This window comes from Eupeodes corollae, chromosome 1 (assembly GCF_945859685.1).
Source record: "Eupeodes corollae chromosome 1, idEupCoro1.1, whole genome shotgun sequence".
Classification (NCBI taxonomy): domain Eukaryota; kingdom Metazoa; phylum Arthropoda; class Insecta; order Diptera; family Syrphidae; genus Eupeodes; species Eupeodes corollae.
This window is the reverse complement of record NC_079147.1, coordinates 56,601,139-56,626,011: the sequence shown is the minus strand read 5'-3', so window position 1 is coordinate 56,626,011 and position 24,873 is coordinate 56,601,139. Positions and strand designations below refer to the sequence as shown.

Here is a 24,873-nt window from a genome sequence, read left to right as displayed (position 1 = left end):
ACAAACGCATTTAACCAACCCCATCAAAGTTCAGTGCTTTCAGGAGTTGGGGTTCATTTTTCCTCGTTTATTCTGACAGTGCAATAATTTTTCGCTTGAAAATAGGTTTTTCAATTCGGTCCTTGTTTGCTGTTTGAACGTCGTCGTCGTCCTTTGAGCATCGGGTCTGTCTTGCGGGTTGTTCATTTTTATTATACTCGTATTCATGTGTGGAACGATGATGATGATTACATGTTTCATAAAAGGATTAACTTTCTCTTTGACTGATTAATTATGACCCATTATGGCGCGTATAAACTGGGTGCGAAGCAGTTATACCATCAAGAGCGGGTATAAAGTACATCAAACACACCCGCTTGATGTGTTATTGCTTTTGTGGGTATATAAAATAAATTGATTTTACATATATGCGTAATTGTAAGTGGATGAGAACATTTTGTTGGTTGTACGCGCAGTTTTGTATCTTAAGGGTTCCCTCGAGGATGCATCAACACGTGTAACACATGCAGAAGAAATTTATTTTCATTCCCAAAAATGCGGTATGGTTCTGTGAAGAAAGAGTTGTGTTATTTTATGGCTATCATATAGTTATTTCCATATTCAGCTTTTAAATTTTAAAAAGCCCAAGGTTTCCAAAGTGTGTGGTTTTTCATTACAAATTTTAAATTACGCTTTGGAAAATTTTGCTGAAATCTTTCATTTGGTGCGAACAGTCGCATACTGCCGGAAGTCAAAATAGGATTTTGTTTTATTTCGTCGAGAGGCATTTCGAAACCTTGAATAATTTATCCATTCCTGAACAACATAAATTGAGCAAATTTTGAATTGTAGTTTTCCGATGGGATCTTTTATCTTTAATACTCTTGGCATTTCCGTACAAAGTAGGTAGGGAATGTGTGCCTCTGCACTATAATTGGATGGACGATTTTAAAGAAACCACATGACAGCGCATCAACTTGTCTAAAGCCTTTTTTAACATCGAAAAATTCGGTTCTGCTCTGTTCTTTCTAAGCCTTATAGAGCAGCGCGAATTCTCCACGGTCATTCTCACAGGAATGCCAAAACTAGATATCGCTCACATGTGGCATTGAAATCGATGAACAGATGGTGGTTGTCGATTTCATGTTCTTTAGTTTTTTTCCAGGATCTGCCGTAATGTGAATATTTGATCGAACTGATCTAAAACCACAACGATAAGGACCTATAAGGTTGTTGATGAGGGGCCCTAAATGTTCACATACTATGACGGAAAAGATTTTATAAGCGATATTAAGTAGACTGATTTCTTTATAGTTGGTGTAGTTAGGAGGGTCCCCCTTTTCCAGTATTGGGCAATACTGACGTTCCATTCATCGGGTATGATTTCTACTGACCATATTTTCTAGATAAGTTTATGCATACACCTAACCAAATTATTTGTAGCTTCTTTGAAGAGCTCGGCATTCAACCCATCTGTTTCAGAGGATTTGTTGGACTTCATCTTAGATATTGAAATTATTACTTTGTATATTCCCGCGGAAGGGAATGTTAGCTTTGGTCTTCTATATTGAATGGCTAATCATGAATGACAACAGAATTCGGTTCGACCTCGTCGTTATACAGTCTGCAGAAGAGGTCCTTCCATATCCTCAGAATTTGCGGTTCCAGTTTGATGTTTCCACTTTAGTCTTTTCAGCCTTCGGTTCAGGGTTTATGTACTTGGGATTTTCGTTTCACCTGCTTATAGAACTTCCTAACTTTACTTCTGCTTTTGAACCTCGTACATTGTGTTGGCGGCAGAGAACTTCCGAAGAGGTTACGTGTGACTTGATCGGGAAAGTATTTGGCGATCTCTTGCAATTGTAGCCGTTCGACCTTTTATCTTCTCCCAACATTTCCCTGTTTTGCCTTGGGTCTGGAAACCCGAATAGTCTGGTTGTCGGTATTTTGGTCTCGAGAACTCTTAGTTCCTTAATGGATGTTGAAGTATGGAAAACGAGAACTGGCTGCCATGACGTTTTACCCAGCAGCAAAATCAATGAGCCTGAATCCTTTTTCAGAAAAGTTGTCGTGCAGGCATGATGGTTAGTGCGTTGGACTGTCATGCAAGGGGTCTTGGGTTCAATCCCTGCCTGTGCCAGCTTAATTTAAAAAAAAAATAATTTCGCGGGTACTGCCTCTTGCGAGGAATTGACAAATCCTTCAAGAGTAATTCTTGTCATGAAAAAGTGCTTTCTCAAACTAGCCGTTCGGATTCGGCCTTAAATTGTAGGTCCCTTCCATTCCTGACAACAGTACTCGCACACAGGAATGGTTGAGAGTTGTAAGTCACTAGGCCCTGGTTCACAACGGACTGTTGCGCCACCCCATTTGATTTGATTTTGTCGTGCAGGCTGTTTTTATCGATTATTCTACCATAGATAGCTTCCCTGTCCGTCCTTGCATTTTAATCGCCAAGGACAGTTTTAATATCGTATGCTTTGCGGAAGAGCTCGAAGAACACATCCTTGATATTGTCATCTCTTCCTTACTGTTGAGCGTGTGGGCATATTAGGCTAATGTTGCAGAATTAAGAATTGGAGCTGATGGTCATGAGGCCATAGTAAATATCACAATTTTGTATCCTCCTTTGCCCGGCCCATCCCATTGCATTGCCTGAATAGCGGTGATATGCCTTACTGCAGTCTAGGGCCTCCACTAATTCTGCACGTGATCTATTATAGGACCAAACATTCCAATATCCAATTCAAGAACTAAGCGGGGAGATGAGAGTAGGAGATAGTAGACAGACGTGGGTTTTTGAGAGAAAAAAAAGCTTGAGGACGTTGGTGGCCTTTAGAGCGCTAGAATGCACATGTCTACTATTTGAACATCATCATTTATTACAATAGGACACAAATTGTGGAAGCAACGATATTTGTTGGATCTTTTCGAGAGTAATATATATAAATATACGGGTTATCGATATTGTGGTTTCAAAAATATAGGGAATTCGACACCTGTCAAACTAAGTCGTTAAACAATTTTTTTTTTCAGTTGAAAGCCTGACATTTACGAAATTGGATCGCTATCGCACAACTCATGCAAATTGTTAAAACCTACTACAAAAATGGTGATTCTGCGACAGCCACATATCGTGCTTTAAGAGGAGATTATGGTTTACATAAACGTCAAACTATTTAAGCAATTGGCAAAAATGTGAAGAAATTTAAAGAGACTGAATTGGTTACGAATATTGTAAGGCATCATCAAGTGAAAGCCTTGCAGAAGACCTCAATGTGTCGATTCCTCGTTGTTCTCAGGAATTAGGAATGTCTTATACGGCATATTATGGCGTATTTAGCATATGGATCTACAACACCATCCATATGAAGCCCAGCTTACACAAAAACTGTAGCCAGCGTAGATACGTCCAATGGGTGCTTGAACAACAGGCTGTGGACGGCATAATTTCGATCAAAATTTTCTTCAGCGACGAAGCACATTTCCCACTCGATGGATATGGCAAGCAATTCAAGCGAGACCATTAGATCCACAAAAAGTCACTGTTTGGTCCGCTCTTTGGTGCGGAGGTATTGTTGGACCTTACTTCTTCAAAAACGACGATGAAACCACTGTCAACGTCAATTCGGAGCGCTATTATCTTAGTATAACCGACTTCCTTTCCCCTGCTATTGAAGAATATAACTTGGAGAATATGTGGTTTCAACAAGACGGTGCCAAATACCACACAACTCAAGCGAATATGGCTTCATTGTAAGAGACATTTCCTGGTCGCGTAATTTCTCGACCAAGAGCATGTAATTTGACACCGGTGGACTTTTTTTGTTTGGCTACGTGAAAGACCGAGATTATGCACATAAACCCTTAACTCTTGAGCACTTAAAAACCAACGTTCGTCATGTTATATCTGAGATACCTCCCAATATGTGTCAAAATGTGGTCGAAAATTACCTCAAAAGAATTGATGCTTCCAACAATTCGCGTGGCGGCCATTTAAATGATGTAAAGTTGCACACATAATGTCATCGTTCAAATTTTATAATAAAAAAGAAATACTATGAACAATATTATAAATAATTATAAATCGTAAACATAACCATAGCTACAATCCCTACTCTAAAAATAATTACAGTTTACCTATTCTTATATCACATCATTATTATCCAAAACGTACCTACCAAGCATTTAAAAACAAAACAGTGATTGCTTTAAGATTCTTAAAAAAATTCATATAATTTAAATACTGTTCATTTTAAGGCTGTCATTATAACAAAAGACATGTTTTTTTGCCTCCATCTTTAAATAAAAAAGTATTTGAATAGATTTTTTTTATATTTTTCTGTCTCGCCTATAAAATGATATTTAAAATGTTTTCAAATTAATTGTCACTGAATTCACAATTACTATATTCCAACAATAAGCTAGCTATAGATACTTTTTTCTCCTTTTTCAAAATCATAAAAATAAAATCAAAACAAATAAAAAAGAAAAAGTAGTCTTCCCATCTTCATCATCATCAGCAGCAGGCTCAGCCTCAGCCTCAGCCTCAGCCTCAGTCTCAGTCATTGATGCTTCGCGACCGAAAAAAAAGAAAATAGTAATAATTACTATCCCCGACATCATTATGGTCTGTGATTAAAAATAAAGAAGTTGAAAAAATATATTTATAAGCACGGAAATTGTTAGTCAGACATTTCCACTCAACTCTGTATACACAGAGTCACAGCTTCACCATCAAAACTCTTTGAATATTATTCCTATGCACAAACCCTCTTAAAAACCCACGAGATTAAAAAATCGAGGCATAAAAATATCCTTCATCCATAAAAAAATGCAAAATAAAATCACATACCCAAAAATAAAACAACAAAAGCTTTCTGGCCTTCCTTTATGCTGTCACTTCAATCAGCTTCACTGGGAAATCACTGTCATATCGAAAAAACTTTTAAAAAAAGTAAAAACACGCCATCATCATCATCATCATCATCAAGCATATATATACAAAATACGAGTACAAGACTGGCTTGAAGCCAATTCCTGAGTATGCTCTACACTCTCCGCAATACAATCAATATTTTCCCAGTTTAAGTCCACTGTGAATCTATAGAAGAGGAAAAGCATCCCGAAGCTCTCCTACGAACATTCCAGAGTAATTTCACCATGAACAACATCACTTTCCTTCCTCTAACTTTGGTCATTAATCGAACTTCATAGTCGGTAACTCGAGTTTCAACCAGACCTCTAAAGTACTCAAGTATTTCAAGAACTTTGGACTTTCAATTACAAATACAAAGCATAGTACTTTAGCTTAAATAATGCGGTACTTGTGCTTAAAAAAAAGTCAATTCCAAGTATTTTGTTGTTACCTAAATGGTGCTTCACCAAGTATCCGATACTTGAGTACTCTCAAGTACTTGAGCAATATTTTAAGTCTTATGGAAGGAATTTCTTTTGTATTTCATCCAAAGGCAGATTTTGTATTCGTCTAGTACCTGGTGTAGGGCTTAAGTACTCAAGTTAGAGGTCTGTTATTGGTATTGTCATTTGTACTAAAGGTACAAACAACATTTTGTCAAACTCGCAACTTCTGAAAAGAGGGTCGTCTATGAAATATGCATAGCTTGAGAAATCCACCTTTCACTGGCATTCCCTATAACTTCGATAAATTTTGTGAGGAGAGGAGGTGGTGTCTAGGTGCTTGTTTGGCTTCAATCTGATAAGCATGCGGACGCGGAGCGGAGGCTCTCTGAACATTTCACTTCGCCCTACCTTACAGCCCGCCTGCCTGCCTTGCTCTTGCTGCCTATTGCTTTCCATTAGAACGGAAGTATCAGACATTTTATGGTTAAAATATACTTTCGCTTACCCTTGCTCTTCGGCAGTGCCAAGTAGAAGCACACTTCATACTGGCATTGGCTTGCCCAGACACCCAAACAAGCACTAGTAGTAGTAGTATAGCTTTAGCAGTAGAGTATCGTCAACAGCGTCTCCCAGGTTGTGATCCATAAAATATCCCCTCGGTACTCGGTCCTTGCCACAGCCGTCTGGCACGTTCGTCCGTATACTTACACATCATATCGTCGAGCTACTACCGAACCGACAACACGACGACGACGCTACGTAGTGCACCGTACTATGATAGTACTACGCCAACGATGGCAGTGAATAGTCCTTGAATGAAAGTAAAACCAAAGCAAGAAGTCAGAGAAGGAAGCAGCACACTTGCATTGTGTGTGGCAGGAGCAGCTATAGAGGCGCGGCGGCTGTGGAGTCCCAATATGGCAACGTGATGCACTTGCAGCAACTATAAGCATTTTTGGTCGGTTTGTGGTTTGGGTTTTATGGGCTTTGAAAAGAGGGCTTTACTCGAAATGTAGTATACCTACAACTCGACTCGTTTACTCTTTCATTAGTGCAGTTTTTGAGTTCGACAGAGGAATGAGGAGAAAGGAGAGGGAGTCGATGGGTGTTGTTAAACCAGAAGGATGCAAGGAAAAGTTGAATCTATAGGATGTGATAAAATGTACAACTTTATGACCTCGGTGGTATGGTGGCTTGGCGGCTTGGTGCGGCAGTGATGGCGGAAGACCAGGAAGGCCATTTGTTAATATACCTACATAGTCATGTTTGAAGTTGTTGTTGTTGGGTTTGTTCGTTTCCGTTGTACTGATTCTAGATTATACATAATTTTTCAAAGTTTTGTTTGTTTGAAAAGATATAAAGTAAAAAAGATGACGTGGCTTAGGGCAACTATTATAAAAGAGAAATTGTAGGGATGAGCTTGACTTTTGAAGACGTTGTTATGTTTTTATCATCAAAGAAAAGTTTTTCTTTTAAGTACCTATCTCTATATACCTATTTCTTTAAAGGAATGTGACAACGTTGTCATAATCAATTTGAATATTTTGTTTGATTTTAGATTTTTTCTCTTGTTCAAAAAAGATTTGTACCTACTCTTCACGAAAGAAAGCTCGCTTGAGGTGTTTGATAACGCAGACATAAAAAGAGGGAATTTATTTTTTTTTCTTGATACCTAGGTTTGCTCGCAAGTCAACCCGTTAGATCTACGACGTAAAAGTATATCCTCATTCCTTCTTAAGACTTTAGAAAAATTGATTGATATCAATTTAACGATCAAAGAGGTTCTCTCCTGGCTAAGAGAAAACGTGATATCAACTTCTGATATCCGCATCTTCTCTAACAGTCAATCTGCTATCAAATCCCTTAACGGTGTCTCGACCAAATCTTTAACGGCCCCCGATTGTCGATCGTCTCTTATGGAGATGACGCAGCAATTTAACATTCACCTCTGTTGGGTGCCGGGCCACAGAGACATCACAGGTAATTGTAGAGCCGATGAACTCGCTAAAAATGGAACCTTCATACCTATTTCACCTCAAAGGGAGAAGATCGGTATACCGATAGCTACATGTAAACTTATGCTAAAAGAAACAGCTTTTGCGATAGCAAATTCTAGGTGACACAACTTACCAACATGCGCAGCCACAAAACTCATATGGCCTTCACTGGACCTAAAGCGCTCTAAAGACTTGTTATCTCAAAGCAGACTTCATATTAGCTCCCTAATAGGTGTCCTTACGGGACACTGTCTTATAGGCAGACACGCAATACGACTTGGCGTAGCCTCAATGACTTCTGTAGGAGCTGTATGGACGAAGAAGAAGAGGAAACAATCTCTCATGTCCTATGCAGATGCACTTGCCCTGCTCTTTCACTCAGACGCAAACTTCATCTGGGGGACTACTCTTTTGCTAATCCCAGTAATTCGTCCTTTGCTAAGGATGGGATTACTTCCATCCCCCAATGTTGAACCAGAGGATTTTAGAATCCTCATCGCATAGCGCCGTTGTTTATAGGAGCTCCTAGGAGCAGGTTTACTCTCTTTGGTAGTGGAGAGATCATTATTCACGAACTTTCCACTAGCGACCTGAGAAAGCGTTTTCGTCAGTGATACATCCTTTACCATACCGGAAAATGGGCAGTGACTTGGCACAAGCCCTTCTCCGGTGTTTGGCACAGGAGTAATGACAGCCGACGTTGCCGCCGAACTGCCGCCCGGTGTAGATAGAACCTGTACCGCACACGAAGAAGGGCAGTGACTTGGCACAATCCCTTCTCAGATGTTTGGCACAGGTGTAGCTGGAGTACCGGTACCGGTTTGACGTTTTTGCTTCGGGTTTAGTTTTTGTTTTTGTTTGTACATTTGGATTCCCACGAGTAGGCGAAGTAATAGGGGGGGTCCATCTGTGCAGAGATTCGCTTACACAGATAGGGCTAGCTAATCTGGAGGTCGCCTGGTATCCGGATACTCCGTTAACGACTGAGCTATTTTTAGAAATTGGGCCCTCAGCCTGGCTGATCATCGGCACGGGTCGTATAACACCTTAGATCCAGCCCAATTGGGAAGTTGAAGGGAGGGATATGTATTGGAAAAAGGACAGACGAACAGCAATTAAGCCATAAGCGTCCCTGGAAGGAAATAGGGTATTGACAGACAGTGATGCACTATACACTCAGGGAATAAGGAGCCATCAGCTAGCATAGTAGCACAAAGCCGACGTAGGAGGTGGTAAGGATTGGGAAGGGGAGGGGCGAGCGACCTTTAGTTTCAAGGCTCTTCTGGAGAAATAATTCCCGAGAATCATTGACCTTACTCAGCTTCTACAACTCGACAAGTTCGACGCTCAGGTAGAGTAAAAATATCAAAAGAAAAAAAAATGGAAAGTGAAATCACTTATAGCCCTCAGACTTAAGAAATACATTTTCGTAGATATTTTGTACGTGTTAAGGACTTAGCCATGCAAATGCCAGTAAAGCCTATACCTACCTATTTAAAATGTTAAAATCTGTCGTTGCCTTATTTGAGCTCTCCCTTAATTGATTAAAACTTAAGAATTACTCAAGACAAACGCAGGTTAAATTCGTTATTTTAACAAAAATGTATGTGGGAGATGGCAATGCATTGTTTTTAATGTAAGAGTACATGAGTTATATTAATTAATTTTTAAAACAACTCCAATTGGAGGTAAGTTCGATGTCCAATACTTACTTACTTAATTTATTAAAATCCTAAGGTCTATTAAGAGAACCAGAAGAAAAGAATTGTATAATCACTTTTAATTTACTTAGTTCATGGTAACAATATTATTTTTTTATTATCTATTAAATTAATTATTATTATTCTTAAACTCAAACAAACAACATTTATTTAAGCTAAACCAATATAATTTAAAATTGAAACAAGAGTTATATTTAATTTAATAATGTTCTTGTGTGTTGACTCATAATTAAAATCAACCACAAACTTGGTGACGCCCAAATTAATAGTTTAACGATAAATCATAATTTATCTAGAAGTTTACGAGTTGCATCCATCTAACCTGAGCCGAAAAAAGAAGAAATTAAAAAAATGCATGTAGGTGGTGTAGGTGGGTTGGACTACAAAAAGTCAACAGGTGTCAACAGGTATATCCAACGTTGTACTAAGACATTTACCGATGGAGGCAATTGACATTTCTACCACATTCTTCTTCGGTCGATAGGTCTTCTTCCTAGCATCAGCAAAGTCTTCGAAAAGATCATTAATAGGGCTCTGACTAAGTGGGCTGCGGACAACAAAATAATTCCGGATAAACAGTTCGGGTTCAAGGCGGGTCATGACAGAATTCATGCTGCGTCTAAACTCGTTTCTGATATCCAATGGAATAAATCAAAACAACAATGCAGAGGTGCTGTTCTGGTTGATTTGGAAAATGCCTTTGACTCCGTATGGTTAGAGGGTCTTTACCTAAAACTGAGCATGCTTGGCATTAGCCAGCCAATATAATCAATTGACGACAACAACATGAATATTGATTCTAAAACCATCTCAATCCAAATCAAAGAAAGCCGTTTAAATATATTTGACAACTTAACAATATCTCTTTAACTCCTGATCAGCAGTTCCTATATCATTTCAAAATTCTATGCCCAGAAGCCTTTGGCTTTGGATGTAAGTGACTTCAAAACTTTTTGCTGCAAATCAAACTTAAATCAAGACGGATCTAAAATTATAACAGTTAATTAGGACTTAAAGATCCAACGTCTTATTGGTGCCAAAACAAAGATTGTTAAAACAGAGGCATATTTTATTTAAAACCACAATTCATAGCGTATCAACTATCAATTCCCTTTTGCCATATGTTGAAGTAGAAGCCATAAAACAAAATGAAAGACGCTTAATACTGATCCCATTGTATCGTTACCAAGGCCATCCTTTGCTGAGAAGTAACGAAAACTAGCTGATGAAAAAGCCAAGGCAGGAAAAAGAGAAATATTAGTCCTACTCGACAGAGGAGTAATCACTTATCAGACCAACAAAAATATAATTTTAAATTGAAACAAGTGTGTTCTTTAATTTAATAATTTTCTTGTGTGTTTACTCAAATCTCAGGTAGTGTGCTGCCAGCTGGGTGTAAGTTTTTGTAAATCTTGTGAAGGTTTGTGCATTTGCTTAGTTTCAAATTTAGTACTAATTCACAATGAAGACGAAAATGGGTACTTGCCTTAAATAAGTAAGGACACACGCCAATAGAATATTAAAAGACGGACTCAAAATATTTATTTAAGTACTTTAAGTTTGAAGCACTTTTTAAAAACTGTGAATATTTTCTAAGGGTTTGGTATGCATTACAACAACATGCTTTATGTTTGCATCTTAATTTGAAATCCAAAATGTATTTCTTTATTTCGCACAGAGAGGGATGCAATTAGTTATATAACATGTAAAGAAAATAAAAAATTATGCAATAGTTTTTAAGTTTATTTAACTAAGATACAAATTGTTACTTTAAGGGAACATAAGTAAACAATTTAAAAAAAAAAAACATGTAAATGTTGGCATCACTACTAACTATTTAAAATATTATCCATATTGCCATAGTTACATTTCCATTCGACTGAAAAAAAATATTTTAAATACATATAAAGTAAGCAATTTCATTTTTATTTACTTTTTATATCAAACACACAAAACAAACACCTTTGACAAAATAATGCATAAATTAGTGACCTTAAAATTAATGTATCCAAAAAGTGTATATTTAGCCTAATTAAAGCGGCCCCTAGACTATCAATATTATTGAACAATATATTGCATAATATTATTGACTGGTACCCCACACTAAACAATATTTCGCACAATAAATCATTTGAGAGTTCTTTATTTGTGCTTCAACATCATGCTCGATGATACGGATTATTGTTGTGTGGCAATTGCTCTTGCTATTACATTAAAAAAAAAAAAGAAAAAAACAAACGCAGATGGATGAAGGACTGGTACAAAAAACGAAACGTGTTTACTCATCAAAATTTATTAAATGAGCTGGCTTTGAGCGAACCCAATGATTTTAGACATTTAATTCAGGGAGATGTTTTCACTACGAAAATTCAAAACAAATGACAAAATATTGCGCAAACACATCCACAGACTATACAATAAATTTGGTTGCACAATAAATATCAAAAGGATTTTGATTTCGTACAATATATTGCACAACCCTTCAATATGAGCCCTAGACTCTCAATAATATTGTATAATATCAAAAATTGCACAATAATATTGATAGTCTAGGGACCGCTTAATGGATATCATTTTTCCCTAAAAAGAACAACAACAAAATATTCATGAAATAAAGTGTTCTTTGGTCAACTCTGTTTAAACGTCAAAGAATTCCCAAAACTGCAACCACACAAAATGGAAAACACAAATAAATTGTAAGTAATTTGTAAATTAAACATAACTATGTACATATCTCGTATTGCATTCATCAAATTTGATTTGATTTTTAGGCCAAGTAGAATCAGTGCAGAAGAAACCAAAGAAACCAAATTTTACGGGTTTTGATTGTTTTTTGTTTTGCTTAATTTTAAAATGTCACTTTTGAAAGAATAAATTTGACACTGCTACCAAACTTTAAATAATACGGATCAGATCATGGCTGCAAAGACGAAAGTGAAAACATCATATTGGAACCGCAGTCAATGTTGAGGATATGGAAGGACCACTTCTGCAGACTGTATAGCGGCGACGACGAATCGAATTCCGCTGTCTGGCAGGATGATCCATTCAACACAGACGACGAAAGCTAACAATCCCGTCCTCCCGACTTAGACGAAGTAAAGATTGCCAGATCTAAGCTGAAGTCTAATAAAGCCGCGCGCTCGAGCGGATAACTTGAATGCCGAGCTCTTTAAAGCAGCTGGAGATAAGTTGCTTAGGAGCATGCACCAACTTATCTGTAAGACATGGTCGGAAGAAAGCATGCTCGATGAATGGAACCTCAGTACTGTTTGCGCGATCCTGAAAAAAGAAGACCCTCTAAACTGCACCAACTATAGAGGAATCAGTCTGCTTAACATCGCCCACAAATTTTTATCTGCCTTAATATGTGAACGTCTAAAGCCCATCGTCAACAACCTGATAGGTCCTTATCAGTTTGGTTTCAGACCAGGAAAGTCTACGGTCGATCAAATATTCACATTACGGCAGATCCTTGTAAAAACCCAAGAACATCAAAGCGTCACCCACCATCTTTTCATCGATTTCAAGCCCGCATATGAAAGCATCTACAGGGACGAGCTGTATAGAGCCATGTCTAGTTTTAGCATCCCTGCCAAACTCGTCCGTTTGTGCAGGATGACCATGGACAATTCACACTCCTACATAAAGGTTGGAAACAACTTAACAGAACCTTTCGATGTCAAAAAAGGTTTTAGACAAGGTGATGCGCTGTCATGTGGTTTTTTTAACATCGTGCTAGAAAGAAAAGTGCAGAGCTCACACGTCAACAATAGAGCCGCTATCTTTCAAAAGTCTGTCCAATTCTACCATATGCTAATGACATTGACATAATCGGAAGAGCTCAGCGTAATGTCATTGGGGCTCTTGCGAGGTACATGCTGTTGTGAAGATAGGACCTACAACACCGACGTCTTGGTCAAAATATCACCATCAACAGATGGAACTTTAAGGTAGTCAAGGACTTCGTCTACCTAGGCTCCGCTGTAAACGCAGAAAACAACACCAGCGCTGATATCAAACCAAACATAACTCTTGCTAACCGCTGTTTCTTTGGACTAAGAAAGCAAGAGATAAAGTCCTCTGTCGAGGAACCAAAGTGTTGCTATACAAAAGCATAGACTATGACAAAAGCGGATGATAGCACCTTGGGTGGGTTAGAGAGAAAAGTTCTTCGTGTGATCTACGCTTCCTTATGCATCTAAGGGGAGTGGAGGAGAAGACGGAACGACGGGCTGTACGGGCTGTACAGTGACGTAAACTTAGCCAGAAGGGTAAAAGTCCAACGACTAAGATGGCTGGGTCACGTAGAGCGCATGGAAACCAATGATCCGGCCCGGAAAGTCTTCGAATCCACACCCACAAGGCAGCGCAGTAGAGGACGACCGCGGATCAGGGCGCGCACAAGTGGAAAGTGACCTCACCCAACTTGGAGCGGGAAACTGGAGACATCTACCTAGGATACGAGCTAGATTGAGAAGTTTGTTAAGTGAGGCCCTAGTTCACACAGGACTTCAGCGCCACCTTAAGTAAGTAAGTAACCTTTAACTTCAATCAAATACATTTTGCATAAATTGTGGAAACAAAAATAAAATGTCTTGCACACTTTCCACCATTTAAGAAAGAAAAGTAACATTTTAAATTTATATTTAATATAATGAATGCAAACCATCAATCGAATCAACCCAAATCCAAATCCAACTGTTGACTATTTACCCACATCTTCCCTTCATATTATATAACAGTATATAAATTGCCCTACTTCCAAGACTTCTTAATTTAATGCCGACGAAGTTCAGTATAGCTAAGCTATAAGTTTTAATACTGTTTTATACGCTACGCACATGATGATGTCTTATATTATTATGTGTATAAAAGTAGTAGCGACAAAAATCCGCCACATAAAATATTCACAGACATCACCCATCCACACTACACCCTCTTTGTTGGTAAACCCAGAGGAATTACTCGTAGTGTAACTTCAGTTATTCCTTCCTTAATACCAAACCCTACGTCATTATTTGTTCTATAAAATTTACATTTGGAAAAACGAAAACGTAGTGGAAAGCTCCAACTTAGGAGGGATTATTTCGAATACCCTATAGAGATTTGTATTTCTCTTCAGATAGTAAGGGAGAAAGCAGGGTATTATTTTGATTAACTTAATAAGACAAATTGTCCACATTTTCGCCAACTTTATGTATTGGGTGCTTTTTTCAGAACTTTAAATAATAACAAAATAAATAAATTAATTAGTTGGATCCACAGTCCGTGACTTACAATTCTGAAACATTTCTATGGGGGAGTCATTTCAGGGATAAGGGAGACCTACAGTTTTCATGCCAAATCCGAACGGGTAATTTGAGAAACCACTTTTCATGACCAAGACCTCTGGGATGACAGTCCAGCGCACTAACCATCACGGGTACTGCCTTTAAATAATAATACAAAACTCAACCATTTCAACCTGGAATGCTGTTAATAAAACAAATATTTTTTGTTTAACTGATCAAATGATGTGATCTTAGTACATTTCCAACAAAATAGTTCCAAAAATATCCAAAGGCGGCACTGGGTGGGCTGGTACACAAATGACATACACATCTTTTTGTGTGGGCTGTGGGACATATTTGTTCCATTAGGCTATTATAAACCCAGATTCAGAAAAATTATCTTCTAAGTAATGTTTTCTATTAGTTTATTTTGTTTTTAAATGGAAAAAAGGAAGAACAAATAAATATGAATTCATGTAAAATAAATTAAAAACTCTTAATCTTTTCACTTATGATAGCTGGCGAAGCAATATTTACAGAGTGGAATTTGGCACTCTTTGCATGTACGAGTAGTTTAAGTGCCCTCTCTCATTTGTTGGTACTACAATTAGTGCAACGTAGGTCCCTCCACGGGAAGATGGACTGCAGACATCCCTTTTCCCTTTATGGATATGAATACAGATCTGGATGACCAATAAATCTTTGCCACTCATTATCTCTCTATAGAATTTGATAAGTTCAGGACATGGTATGGTTATTTGTTCTCCATTCTTTTGCTTTTTATTGACTTAGAGCCTGTATCCTTGTTAAAAATCGATCGAAAGTGTAACATCTTTCTCCTTGACTGTCTCTGACAGAGTATTTACAACACGTTAACCTAAGGTTCTTCTTAATACTGGTTTTTACGGCCGCTGTAAATATTGAAGTCATGCGTATAGCCACTCAAAGCATCATAGTTTAGTAGGCTTCAGTTTCATGTACTGCTTCAGCGATGAACGGCCTTTGATCTTGGTCATAGACTCGTCAATGCTCTGGAAGGAGCTGTCTTGTCTTGCTCTCAAGAACCGATGCTTCAAGCATTCTATTATATCATCAATGTAATAATGTTTTTCCTACATTTTGGAAATAAGCATAACAAACTGATCTTATGCAATGGCATTTTGTATTGCTTCATTTCCAAGCGAGACATTTTTAGACCAATAATCTTAGATACATATGTGGCCCTACAGTGTCGAAAGGATTAAATACTGTTGGAATTTTATGTTGTCATAATCTGGAATACTTACTCCTATTCTCACCTATCCGCTGTGATCATATGGTGCATAGTACCTTAACTGGAGATCGTGTTTCAACAATAGTGGAAAGTTGTTAGAGGTCTCAAAGAAGAGAGGGGGAGAGGAATTTTCACTAAGGCACCTCTTTTATCATGCAGATGGCAGTGGAGGAATTCCCAAGATGGGATCAAGGGTGGGGTCTTAGGTTTCAGTTAGGTTCAAGTGCTTAGTGAACACCTTAAAGGGCAACTACGACACATTTGGAGCCCAGGCTTGTAAAGAGCGGTTAGGCCAGTTCTTGCCCTTGCGCACAGCCCTTACAGAAGAAAAAGATGACAACATCAAGGAGTTGTTCTTCGAGCTCTTGGACAAAGCACATATAAGCAGCTATACTACTTACAAATTTTCCTGCCCGATTTTATTTTAAGAATTGGAGGAATAATCGATAAGAACATCTGGAACGACAACACTTCCGACAACGAATTCAAGCTCATAGATTTTGCTGCGGGCCGAAACGATATAGTAGCCAGTACGCGTTTTCCACACCTCAGCATCCACAAAGGAACTTGGAGCTCTCCAGACCAATCTACATCTAACAGGTTGACCATATTGCAATCGACGCTAGACACGCTTCCAGCATCATGGATGTCAAAACTTTCCGAGAAAGTTACACCAACTGGGAACACTACATCGTATTAGCCAAGGTAGCACTTCGGGTTTCCACACCCAAGAATATACAACGTCAAACGGCTACAATCGCAAAGGATCGGCAAATCCTTCTCCGAACGGGTCACAATTAACCTCTTTCGAAGTTCTCTGCCGCCAACACAATGTACCGAGAACCAGTGCCAACATCACCAAGATGCAATCAGAGAAGCCGCCTCTGACGTGCTGGGTTTTAAGCACCCACCGCAACAAGAAACTCTTGGTTCGATGAAAAATTTTGGTTGAAAAATTCAGCCAAACAAGAGCTCTATGAGCAGATGAGAAAAAGAGGAACACCGAATGCGGTCTAAGATTTTAAGAGGTTTGAAAGCAGAAATGAAATTTAAAAGTTTTATGAAACAAATGCTAAAAAGACGGACCTGGAAACATCATAGTATAACCGCATTCAATACTGAAGATATGGAAAGAACACTAATACAGACTGTACGACGGCGACGACGAACCGAATTTCGCTGTCAGACAGGATGACCCAATTAATAAAGAGGACGAAAGCCAACAATCCCGTTTTCCCGACTTAAACGAAGTAAGATTTCCATATCCAAGCTGAAGTCTAACAAAGTCACCGTAGCAGATAGCTTGAATGCACCTGGCGATAATTTTGTTAAGAGCATGCACTATATGATCTACAAAAAATGATCGGAAGAAAGAATGCCGAATGAATTAAACTTTAGTATTGTTTGCCCGATACCAAAAAAAGAAGACTGTCTGAAATGCACCAAGTAGAGAGGAATCAATTTACTTAAAATCGCTTACAAAATCTTCTCTGCCGTAATATGTGAACGTATAAAGTCCATCTTCAACAACCTGGTACGTATGTACTTCTTAGTGTAGTTTTACACCAGGAAAGTCCAAAGTCTATCAGATATTCACACTAAGGCAGGTCCCAAGCACCCAAGCACATTAAATCAACCCACCATCTCTTCATCGATTTCAAGACCGCATATGACAGCATCTATATGGACGAGCTGTATGCCTATGTCTTTTTTTGGCTTCCCTGCCAAAGTCGTCCCTTTGTGCAGGTTGACCAAGTAGAATGCGCGCTGCTAAATAAAGGTTGGCAACAACTTAATCGAACCTTTCAATGTCAAAAAAGGCTTTAGACAAGGTGATGCATTGTGATGCTATTTCTTTAACATCGTTTTCGGAAGAATAGTGCAGAGCTTCCACTTCAACACTTGCTAAAGTGTTCCTGATAATTATACTTGGCCCTTCACTGTTCGCGGAGTTCATAGAGCACTTCTACCATCTTGAAGTGTTCAGTAATTAAGCTCAATATTGTTTGACTAGCTTCATCTACTCGTATACACAAAATTCTTGAATTTGAGTGAAAAAAGTCTATTAACGAATCACCATTATCATCCAGTAGCAATTCTTGAACCTTTAGCAGCCTACATTTCTACAATTAGAATGCGTTGTTCTGTGTAAGACAATTTATGATGAAGCCTTGACCTTCTTAACTGTCAAACAGTGGACAACAACCATCAGAACTCATTAAATGCGGCGAGAAAAACATCCTTCTGTGGCACAATAGTGCGCTTTGCCAATAAAAACTTGTTCTTAGTCTTGGCAAAAGTTCTTGGTATCGCATAAAGTGCGTAGTTGAATATTTAATCTATAAAAATTGACATTATACACAATAGACATCATGTCTCTCTTTTGATATAAAAACAAAATAAAAATATATTTCTGATGTGATGTCAGAAACATAAGACTCAATTTATGAAGAAAAAAATTAAAATACTCTTGTCTACGTAATATTAATCAATTTAAAATTTTATTATTACCAATTTTTCCATCGAAAAGATAAAACAAAAAATTTTGTAGTAAACAAATAAATTTCTCACAAAAAAGAGGTGACTTTCTGACCCAAAATCATAATGAACACCTGAAAATGTGTCACTGCCGCAGGTGTTCATATAATCTTAGAAATATTTAAGTTAATAGTTAAAAGTTGACGGAACATAGTAAACAATAATAACATCAGCTACTTCCATTATCGGAAATGAGATAAGAATCGATCGGAAAAGAGAATGAAAGTGGAAGATTTATTTGTATGTGCTTATCTCTCTTAGAGGGTTGTTGAGCTGATTGATTGATATTCAAACAACAAAGTACTTGATAAAATCAATCTTCTATCTTTACATTAATAAAAAAATTGGAAACCTCATTGCGAATACATTTGTTTTTTGGGTGTTGCCTGCAACAACAAAAATTTGCAAACTTTTGCTCATAGAATAAGCGTGAAGTTTTTTTTTTGTTTAACACAAGGCCGTACAAATTTTGTTTTTGAGATTAATAGTGGACTTAGATAATGTTACCTGCTTTCCTTTTATCAGTTAAATACTTGTACAGGGCAATCCATCTTGCGGTTTCAAATGTAAATAAAATATTTTTTTTTTCATGATATTTCTTTTTTATTATAAAGTTTGAAAGTTGACATTATGTGTGAAACACTACGTCATCGTCACCACGCAATCGTTGCAAGCTTCGATTCTTTTGAGGTAATTTTCGAACACATACATTGGGTGATATCTCAGCCATAACTTGACGAATGTTATTTTTTAAGTGCTCAAGAAATAAAGGTTTATCTGCATAAACACTTTCTTCCGCGTAGCCCCACCAAAAAAAGTCCAACAGTTTAAAATCACATAATCTTGTTGGCAAGTTGATATTGCCACGACGATAAAGTAAGGCCGGGAAATGTCTCATACATAAACCCATATTCGCTGGATGTGTGTGGCATGTGGTACCGTCTTGTTGAAACGATATTTTCACCAAATCGTATTCTTCAATGGCAGCAAAAAGAAGTTGGTTATCATATGACCATAAGGCTCCGAATTTACGGTGACAGTCGTCTCATCGCCGTTTTCGAAGAAGTCCAATCACACCTCAGGACCAAATAGCGCACCTAACACTGACTTTTTGCGGATGTACTGGACTCTCTTCAATTACTAAAGGATTCTAAATTTTGTTTATTAACATACCCAAACAGTGAGAAATGTGTTTCATCGCTGAAGACATTTCTCACGTAGACGTATCTACGCCGACGTTGTGAATGGTCAGCTGGCTTTAGTTTTTGTGTGAGCTGGACTTTATATGTAGATCCAAATGCAAAATACTCCATAATGTGCCGTAAGACAGTCCGAATTCCTGAGAACAAAGAGGAATCGACACGTTTTTGCAACACTTTCACTTACAGCAGCGATATTTCAAAATCTTACAAAATCTGTAACCAATCCAATCTCTTTAAATTTCTTCACAATTTTGAAAATTTCTTGCGTAGTTGGACCATTATGTTAACCATCTTCTTATGTTGTTAGATTTCAATAGTCTTAAAATTTAAATGTTAAGAAAACGCTAAACTTTTTATTATACAACAGAAGAGCCAAAATTATTTGAAATTAATTTTTATTTTTCGTAATGAATCCAGTTTCTGAAATGTATTACAAAATATGAAAATAATTTTGAAAACGCTTCTTTTTTTTAAATGTAATCATATATTTACAAGAAAGATTAATGTTTGAAAAGGTCCGGACAGTTAAAAGAAAATTTCTGGGTGCTTAGACAACCTCAGTCAGTCGAATTTTAAACAGATCAGAAAGTTCGATGTTTTTAAACTCTGAACATAGCGTTAATGTTGCTCTTTCTTATTTATTTGGGAAAAATGCATTTGCCCTTAACTTCACCAATAACTGGCTCTTATGTGAATTGATTAAACAATCATTGTTAGTTGCGTATAGCGTTTGATCAAAGAACAGAGATTGTGTATTATTGAACAATGAGAAAAATAGCAATGTTTAGATTCATCCGGATACTACTTTTTATTGACACGATGTTATAAAAACTTAAACCCGAATGCAAATGTAAAAAAGAGGCTGGGATGCGACCCACACTGATAACTTCCCATCTCGTCTGTCAATTTCTCTTGCTTAAAAGTTTGTCTATTGCGCGTACATTTTTGTAGATTTTATTTTTTATGAAAAACCGGACTGTTCGATTTTTATATACAAATTACTGAATATCGAAAACAATATTTTCTGTGAAATAAAATAAGTTTGAAGTCAATATTTTTAAATTTTGAAAAGCTATTTGAGTCGAAAGTAAATTTTTTACCAACTTTTGTTTAATTTTTTTAGGTTTTTAGTTATTTGTAAAAAAACTGAATTTTTAGTAAAAAAAACTGTATTTTTTGTAAAAAAAAAATTGTCAATTCGATTTTTCTCAACATTTGTCATAATGTTGAAAACAATATTTCTTGTAAGTAAAATTAGTTAGAAGCTATTATCTTAAATTTTTGAAAAGATATTTGAGTCGAAAATCATTTCTTACCAACTTTTGTTAATTTTTGTCCGGTTTTTGTTTTTGGAAGAAAACTGTCAATTCGATATTTTTCAATATTTTACTGAATGTTGACAACAATATTTTTTGAAAGCTAAAAGTAAATTAAAGCCAATATCCCAAAGTTTTGAAAAGATATTTGAGTCGATAATCAATTTTTACCAACTTTTGTTAATTTTTTTTAGGTTATTAATTTTTTGTACAAAAACTGTCGATTCGATTTTTTTCAATATTTTACTGAATGTTGACAACAATATTTCTTGAAAGATAAAAGTAGTTTAAAGCCAATATCCACAATTTTTGAAACGATATTTGAGTCGAAAATCATTTTTTACCAACTTTTGTTAATTTTTTTTTTCGGTTTTTAATTTTTTGTAAAAAAACTATCTATTCAATTATTTTCAAAATTTTACTGAACAACAAACAACAATTTTTTAAAGATAAAAGTAAATTATAGCCAATATCTTAAAGTTTGGAAAAGATATTTAAGTCGAAAATCAATTTTTACCGACTTTTATTAATTTTTTTTTTAGGTTATTAATTTTTTGTACAAAAACTGTCAATTCGATTTTTTTCAGAATTTTACTGAATGTTGACAACAATATTTCTTGACAGATAAAAGTAGTTTAAAGCCAATATCCACAATTTTTGAAAAGATATTTGAGTCGAAAATCATTTTTTACCAACTTTTGTTAATTTTTTTTCGGTTTTTAATTTTTTGTAAAAAAACTTTCAACTCGATTTTTCTTAAAATTTTTTGAATGTTGACAACAATATATTTAAAAAGAAATAATTAGTTTAATGCCAATATCTCAAAGTTTTGGAAAGATATTTATTTATATTTGACCAACTTTTATTATTTTTTTTTAGTTTTTGTTTTAAAAAACTGCCAATTATATTTTTCAAGATTTTACTGAATGTTCAAAACAATATTTTTTATAAAATCAAATTAATTTAAAGCCAATATCTCAGTTTTCTTAAAAGATATTTGAGCCCAAATCAATTTTTAACAACGTTTAGTAATTATTTTTACCGTTTACCCCCAATTCACTTTTTTTTCAAAATTTTACTGAATGTCGGAAATCATATTTCTTATAAGACAAAATTAGTTTGAAGGCAAAACCTTAAATGTTTGAAAAGATATTTAAGTCGAAACTAATTTTAAGCAACTTTAAGTAAAATTTATTTTGGTTCTTATTTTTTATAAAAAAAAAAAAACTATCAATTCGATTTTTCTAAAAATGGTACCACATGTCAAAAACGTTTTTCTTCGTTATATTAAATTATTTTGGAGATAAAATCATTTATTATTTATAAAAAAACGGTTAGTTATAATTTTTTACAAAAATATCACGTTTTAACATACAATATCAAATTTAATTCAAGTCACTACCGTTCGTGAGACAGTTTTTTAAATTGCTACGGTAAAAACCGCCAATACAATTTGTTTGAGTCATTTCTGTATCTTTCTGCATTATTATCTGTATAACAAAATTTATTTAAAGTCTATACCTGCTAGTTCTTGAGCTATGAACGACGAACGTACGGACGTACTAATGTACGTACACACGCACGCACAGACATCTCTCAATCTTTTATTTCGATTTAGGGACCTTGAAACGTCGAGACATGTCAAAATTTTTAATTCGACAAATCGGACCGATTACAATAACTTCCTATGGGAAGTTAATAATTCGGGTTGAGGATGTAAGTGAATAGGAAAAGGTTCGAGTTGATAAATAATTTTGTTCAGTTTTAGGATTTATGTATAAAAATATAAACACTTATGTAAAATATTAATGGCAACATTTAAAAGATAGTTTTGTAAATTTTTTGTATTGAAACGTTTTCATAATATTAATTTTTTCTTTTTTTAATTTAGTATTTTTTTTTTAATTTAATTCATTATTTTTGAAAAACTAGTAAATTGCTAAATATTTATAAAACTACTAACCCCGATAAGTTGTTTGAAATTGTGTTCCTTAGGCATTAATTTAATAGTAAAAAACTAAAAAAGACTCTCATACTTTATTTTATTTTTATTATTTAACTTAGACAAACCAACCTTAAGATGCAACTTCTAAGTTTTGTTATCTATTTGACGTAACATCTTGTATTGGTTTATTTGATTCTCCTCTCGCTTTGATATTAAAATTATTATAATCACCATCGGCTTGACAACCAGGATCTGGTCCCAACCTCATACAATAAGTCTCTTTACTTATTTCAATCGCGAGCTGAAACCATCTAGTTGCACACCCCAAGGCTTCGGGAGTCCTGGTCTCTCCTTCTCTCCAGCCAGCGTAAGCATGGTACACGCTGTCGTCAACCATAAAATGTACTACAAAGAACTTTGCTTCTCCCTGTATCCAACCACCGGAGTCTACCAAACTTATTTTTTATCACAAGCTTCAAAGTAGAGTTAAATAAAGTTCTTGATTGTAGCATCTGCGAAATCGTGATTCCTTACATAAGGGGCCAATAAACCCTTCCTCTCGAACGCTCCTAAGAGGTTGGATTGCCTTTCCAGGTGATGATGAGCTTTCTGGATTTGCAAAGCTTTGATAGACTGAACTAGGATCTGTTGGCTTTGAGCAACCGCCCGTGAATTTCTTCTTCTATCTTGTTTTTGGCTGCTACCATTGAACCAAGGTGTTCGAAAGATTGCACTACTTCAAATTCATGCTCCGCTTAATTGATTGTTTGACAAATTTTGTTCTTCAAACAATTTAAAATAAAACACAAATTTAGGTGGCAAAATTGTTTTACATTTAATACAAAATTAGAAGTAACTTTTTCAAAATAGAATAAAACATAATTGATCGAGGCAAAGATAAAAATGACATTACGAAAATAATTGAAACCTAAAAATACATTATCCTTGTTTGGCTGTTGCAGCTACATTAGCTGCGGCTTGTGCCAATTGAAGTCCTTGGAATGTTGCATCTCGTGTTCGTTGGCCAGCTCCTTCCTGAAAATAACAAACAATTTTTATCAAATCATTTTTTCAATACATTTTTTTTAATACAACTTACAATACTCTTGCCAAGTTTTTTCCAAAAATCAGCTTCCGATTTTCCTGTGAAGACAACAAGGACAATAGCAACAATTACTATAAAGTATTTAGCGAAATTCATCTTGGATGAAGATTTATTTATGTTCAGTCTTAGTAAAGGGATAGTAAGTGAATAATTGATATGTGTCTGCTTTTATATAGACCTAGGAAAATCGATAAAATACGGGGGAATCCCTTACAAGACGATGCGATACCGCAATGGTGATTTACATATTAAGCTGAGCTGCTTTTATCAATAAAACAATTGAAATACGTATTTTTGTATTGAATCCCATAGGTCAAGAAATACGGAAACGAAAACATTAAAAGTAAGTATACACTTATTCCAAAAATAAAGAAGCAATAAAACCATCAGTTTGTGTAATATTGTGACAGTAATTCATAAAAGAAAGAACTTTTTTTGAATTATTACAAAATTAAGAAGAATTACAATTAAAATAAAAAAGTTATGACAACAATGAAGCATCCCCTTATGAGGGAGTCCCCTAGACACTGAGTGATAATAATTCTTCGGCATGCTCAAACCTGGTCGTATGTATATAAAAGCTGTGGCATCGAGCGTTGTACCACCAGTTTATTTCTTCAGTTGTTCTTTGATTTGAATCTTAAAGAAATTTGTACATTCAATATGAATTTTGCCAAGTATTTTGTGGTCATTTTTGCTATTGTGCTCGTTGTCTTCACAGGAAAATCAGAAGCAGATTTTTGGAAAAAACTTGGAAAGAGTATTGTAAGTTGTATTTAAAAAATGTTGTATTGAAAAAATGAGTTGTTAAAAATTGTTTGTTATTTTCAGGAAGGAGCTGGCCAACGCACTCGAGATGCAACATTCCAGGGACTTCAACTGGCGCAAGCTGCAGCTAATGTAGCCGCAACAGCTAGACAGGGATAATGTTAATGTTTTTGTCAAGTTTCTATAATTTTAATAATGTCGTTCACATTTTGTAACCATAGTTCATTTAATCTGCCTTTATTTTTATATTATTTATTACAAATTAAAAGCTTTTCGGTCATAATTATGCTGTTTTTTTTTGTCTAACTTGATTTTGTAATCCCAAAGATACATATATAATTATTATCCAAATGAAAAATGAATCCATAACATCCATCGAAGAAGGTAAGATT

General features: G+C 35.8%; 2 protein-coding genes across 2 annotated transcripts; one reads left to right on the top strand and one right to left on the bottom strand.

The window, feature by feature from the left end:
- Positions 1 to 23,418: 23,418 nt before the first annotated feature.
- Positions 23,419 to 23,875, bottom strand: LOC129939742 (cecropin-A2-like). The gene is made up of 2 exons (XM_056047859.1): positions 23,708 to 23,875; positions 23,419 to 23,643 (listed from the first exon to the last, which is right to left on the bottom strand). The coding sequence occupies exons 1-2, from the start codon at positions 23,807 to 23,809 to the stop codon at positions 23,548 to 23,550; spliced, it is 198 nt and encodes a 65-aa protein (XP_055903834.1). The 5' UTR covers positions 23,810 to 23,875; the 3' UTR covers positions 23,419 to 23,547.
- A 436-nt stretch (positions 23,876 to 24,311) lies between these two features.
- Positions 24,312 to 24,764, top strand: LOC129939741 (cecropin-like). Its single transcript, XM_056047858.1, has 2 exons — positions 24,312 to 24,478; positions 24,545 to 24,764. Exons 1-2 carry the CDS (start codon positions 24,377 to 24,379, stop codon positions 24,638 to 24,640), a joined length of 198 nt encoding a protein of 65 aa, XP_055903833.1. The 5' UTR covers positions 24,312 to 24,376; the 3' UTR covers positions 24,641 to 24,764.
- The last annotated feature ends 109 nt before the right edge of the window (positions 24,765 to 24,873 follow it).

Bases quoted from the DNA above. Each gene is read 5' to 3' on its own strand.
- LOC129939742 (XM_056047859.1), bottom strand. From the start codon at position 23,809: ATGAATTTCGCTAAATACTTTATAGTAATTGTTGCTATTGTCCTTGTT. The intron at 23,644-23,707 runs GTAAGTTGTATT...TGTTATTTTCAG, and splicing joins AAAAACTTGGCAAGAGTATT to GAAGGAGCTGGCCAACGAAC.
- LOC129939741 (XM_056047858.1), top strand. From the start codon at position 24,377: ATGAATTTTGCCAAGTATTTTGTGGTCATTTTTGCTATTGTGCTCGTT. The intron at 24,479-24,544 runs GTAAGTTGTATT...TGTTATTTTCAG, and splicing joins AAAAACTTGGAAAGAGTATT to GAAGGAGCTGGCCAACGCAC.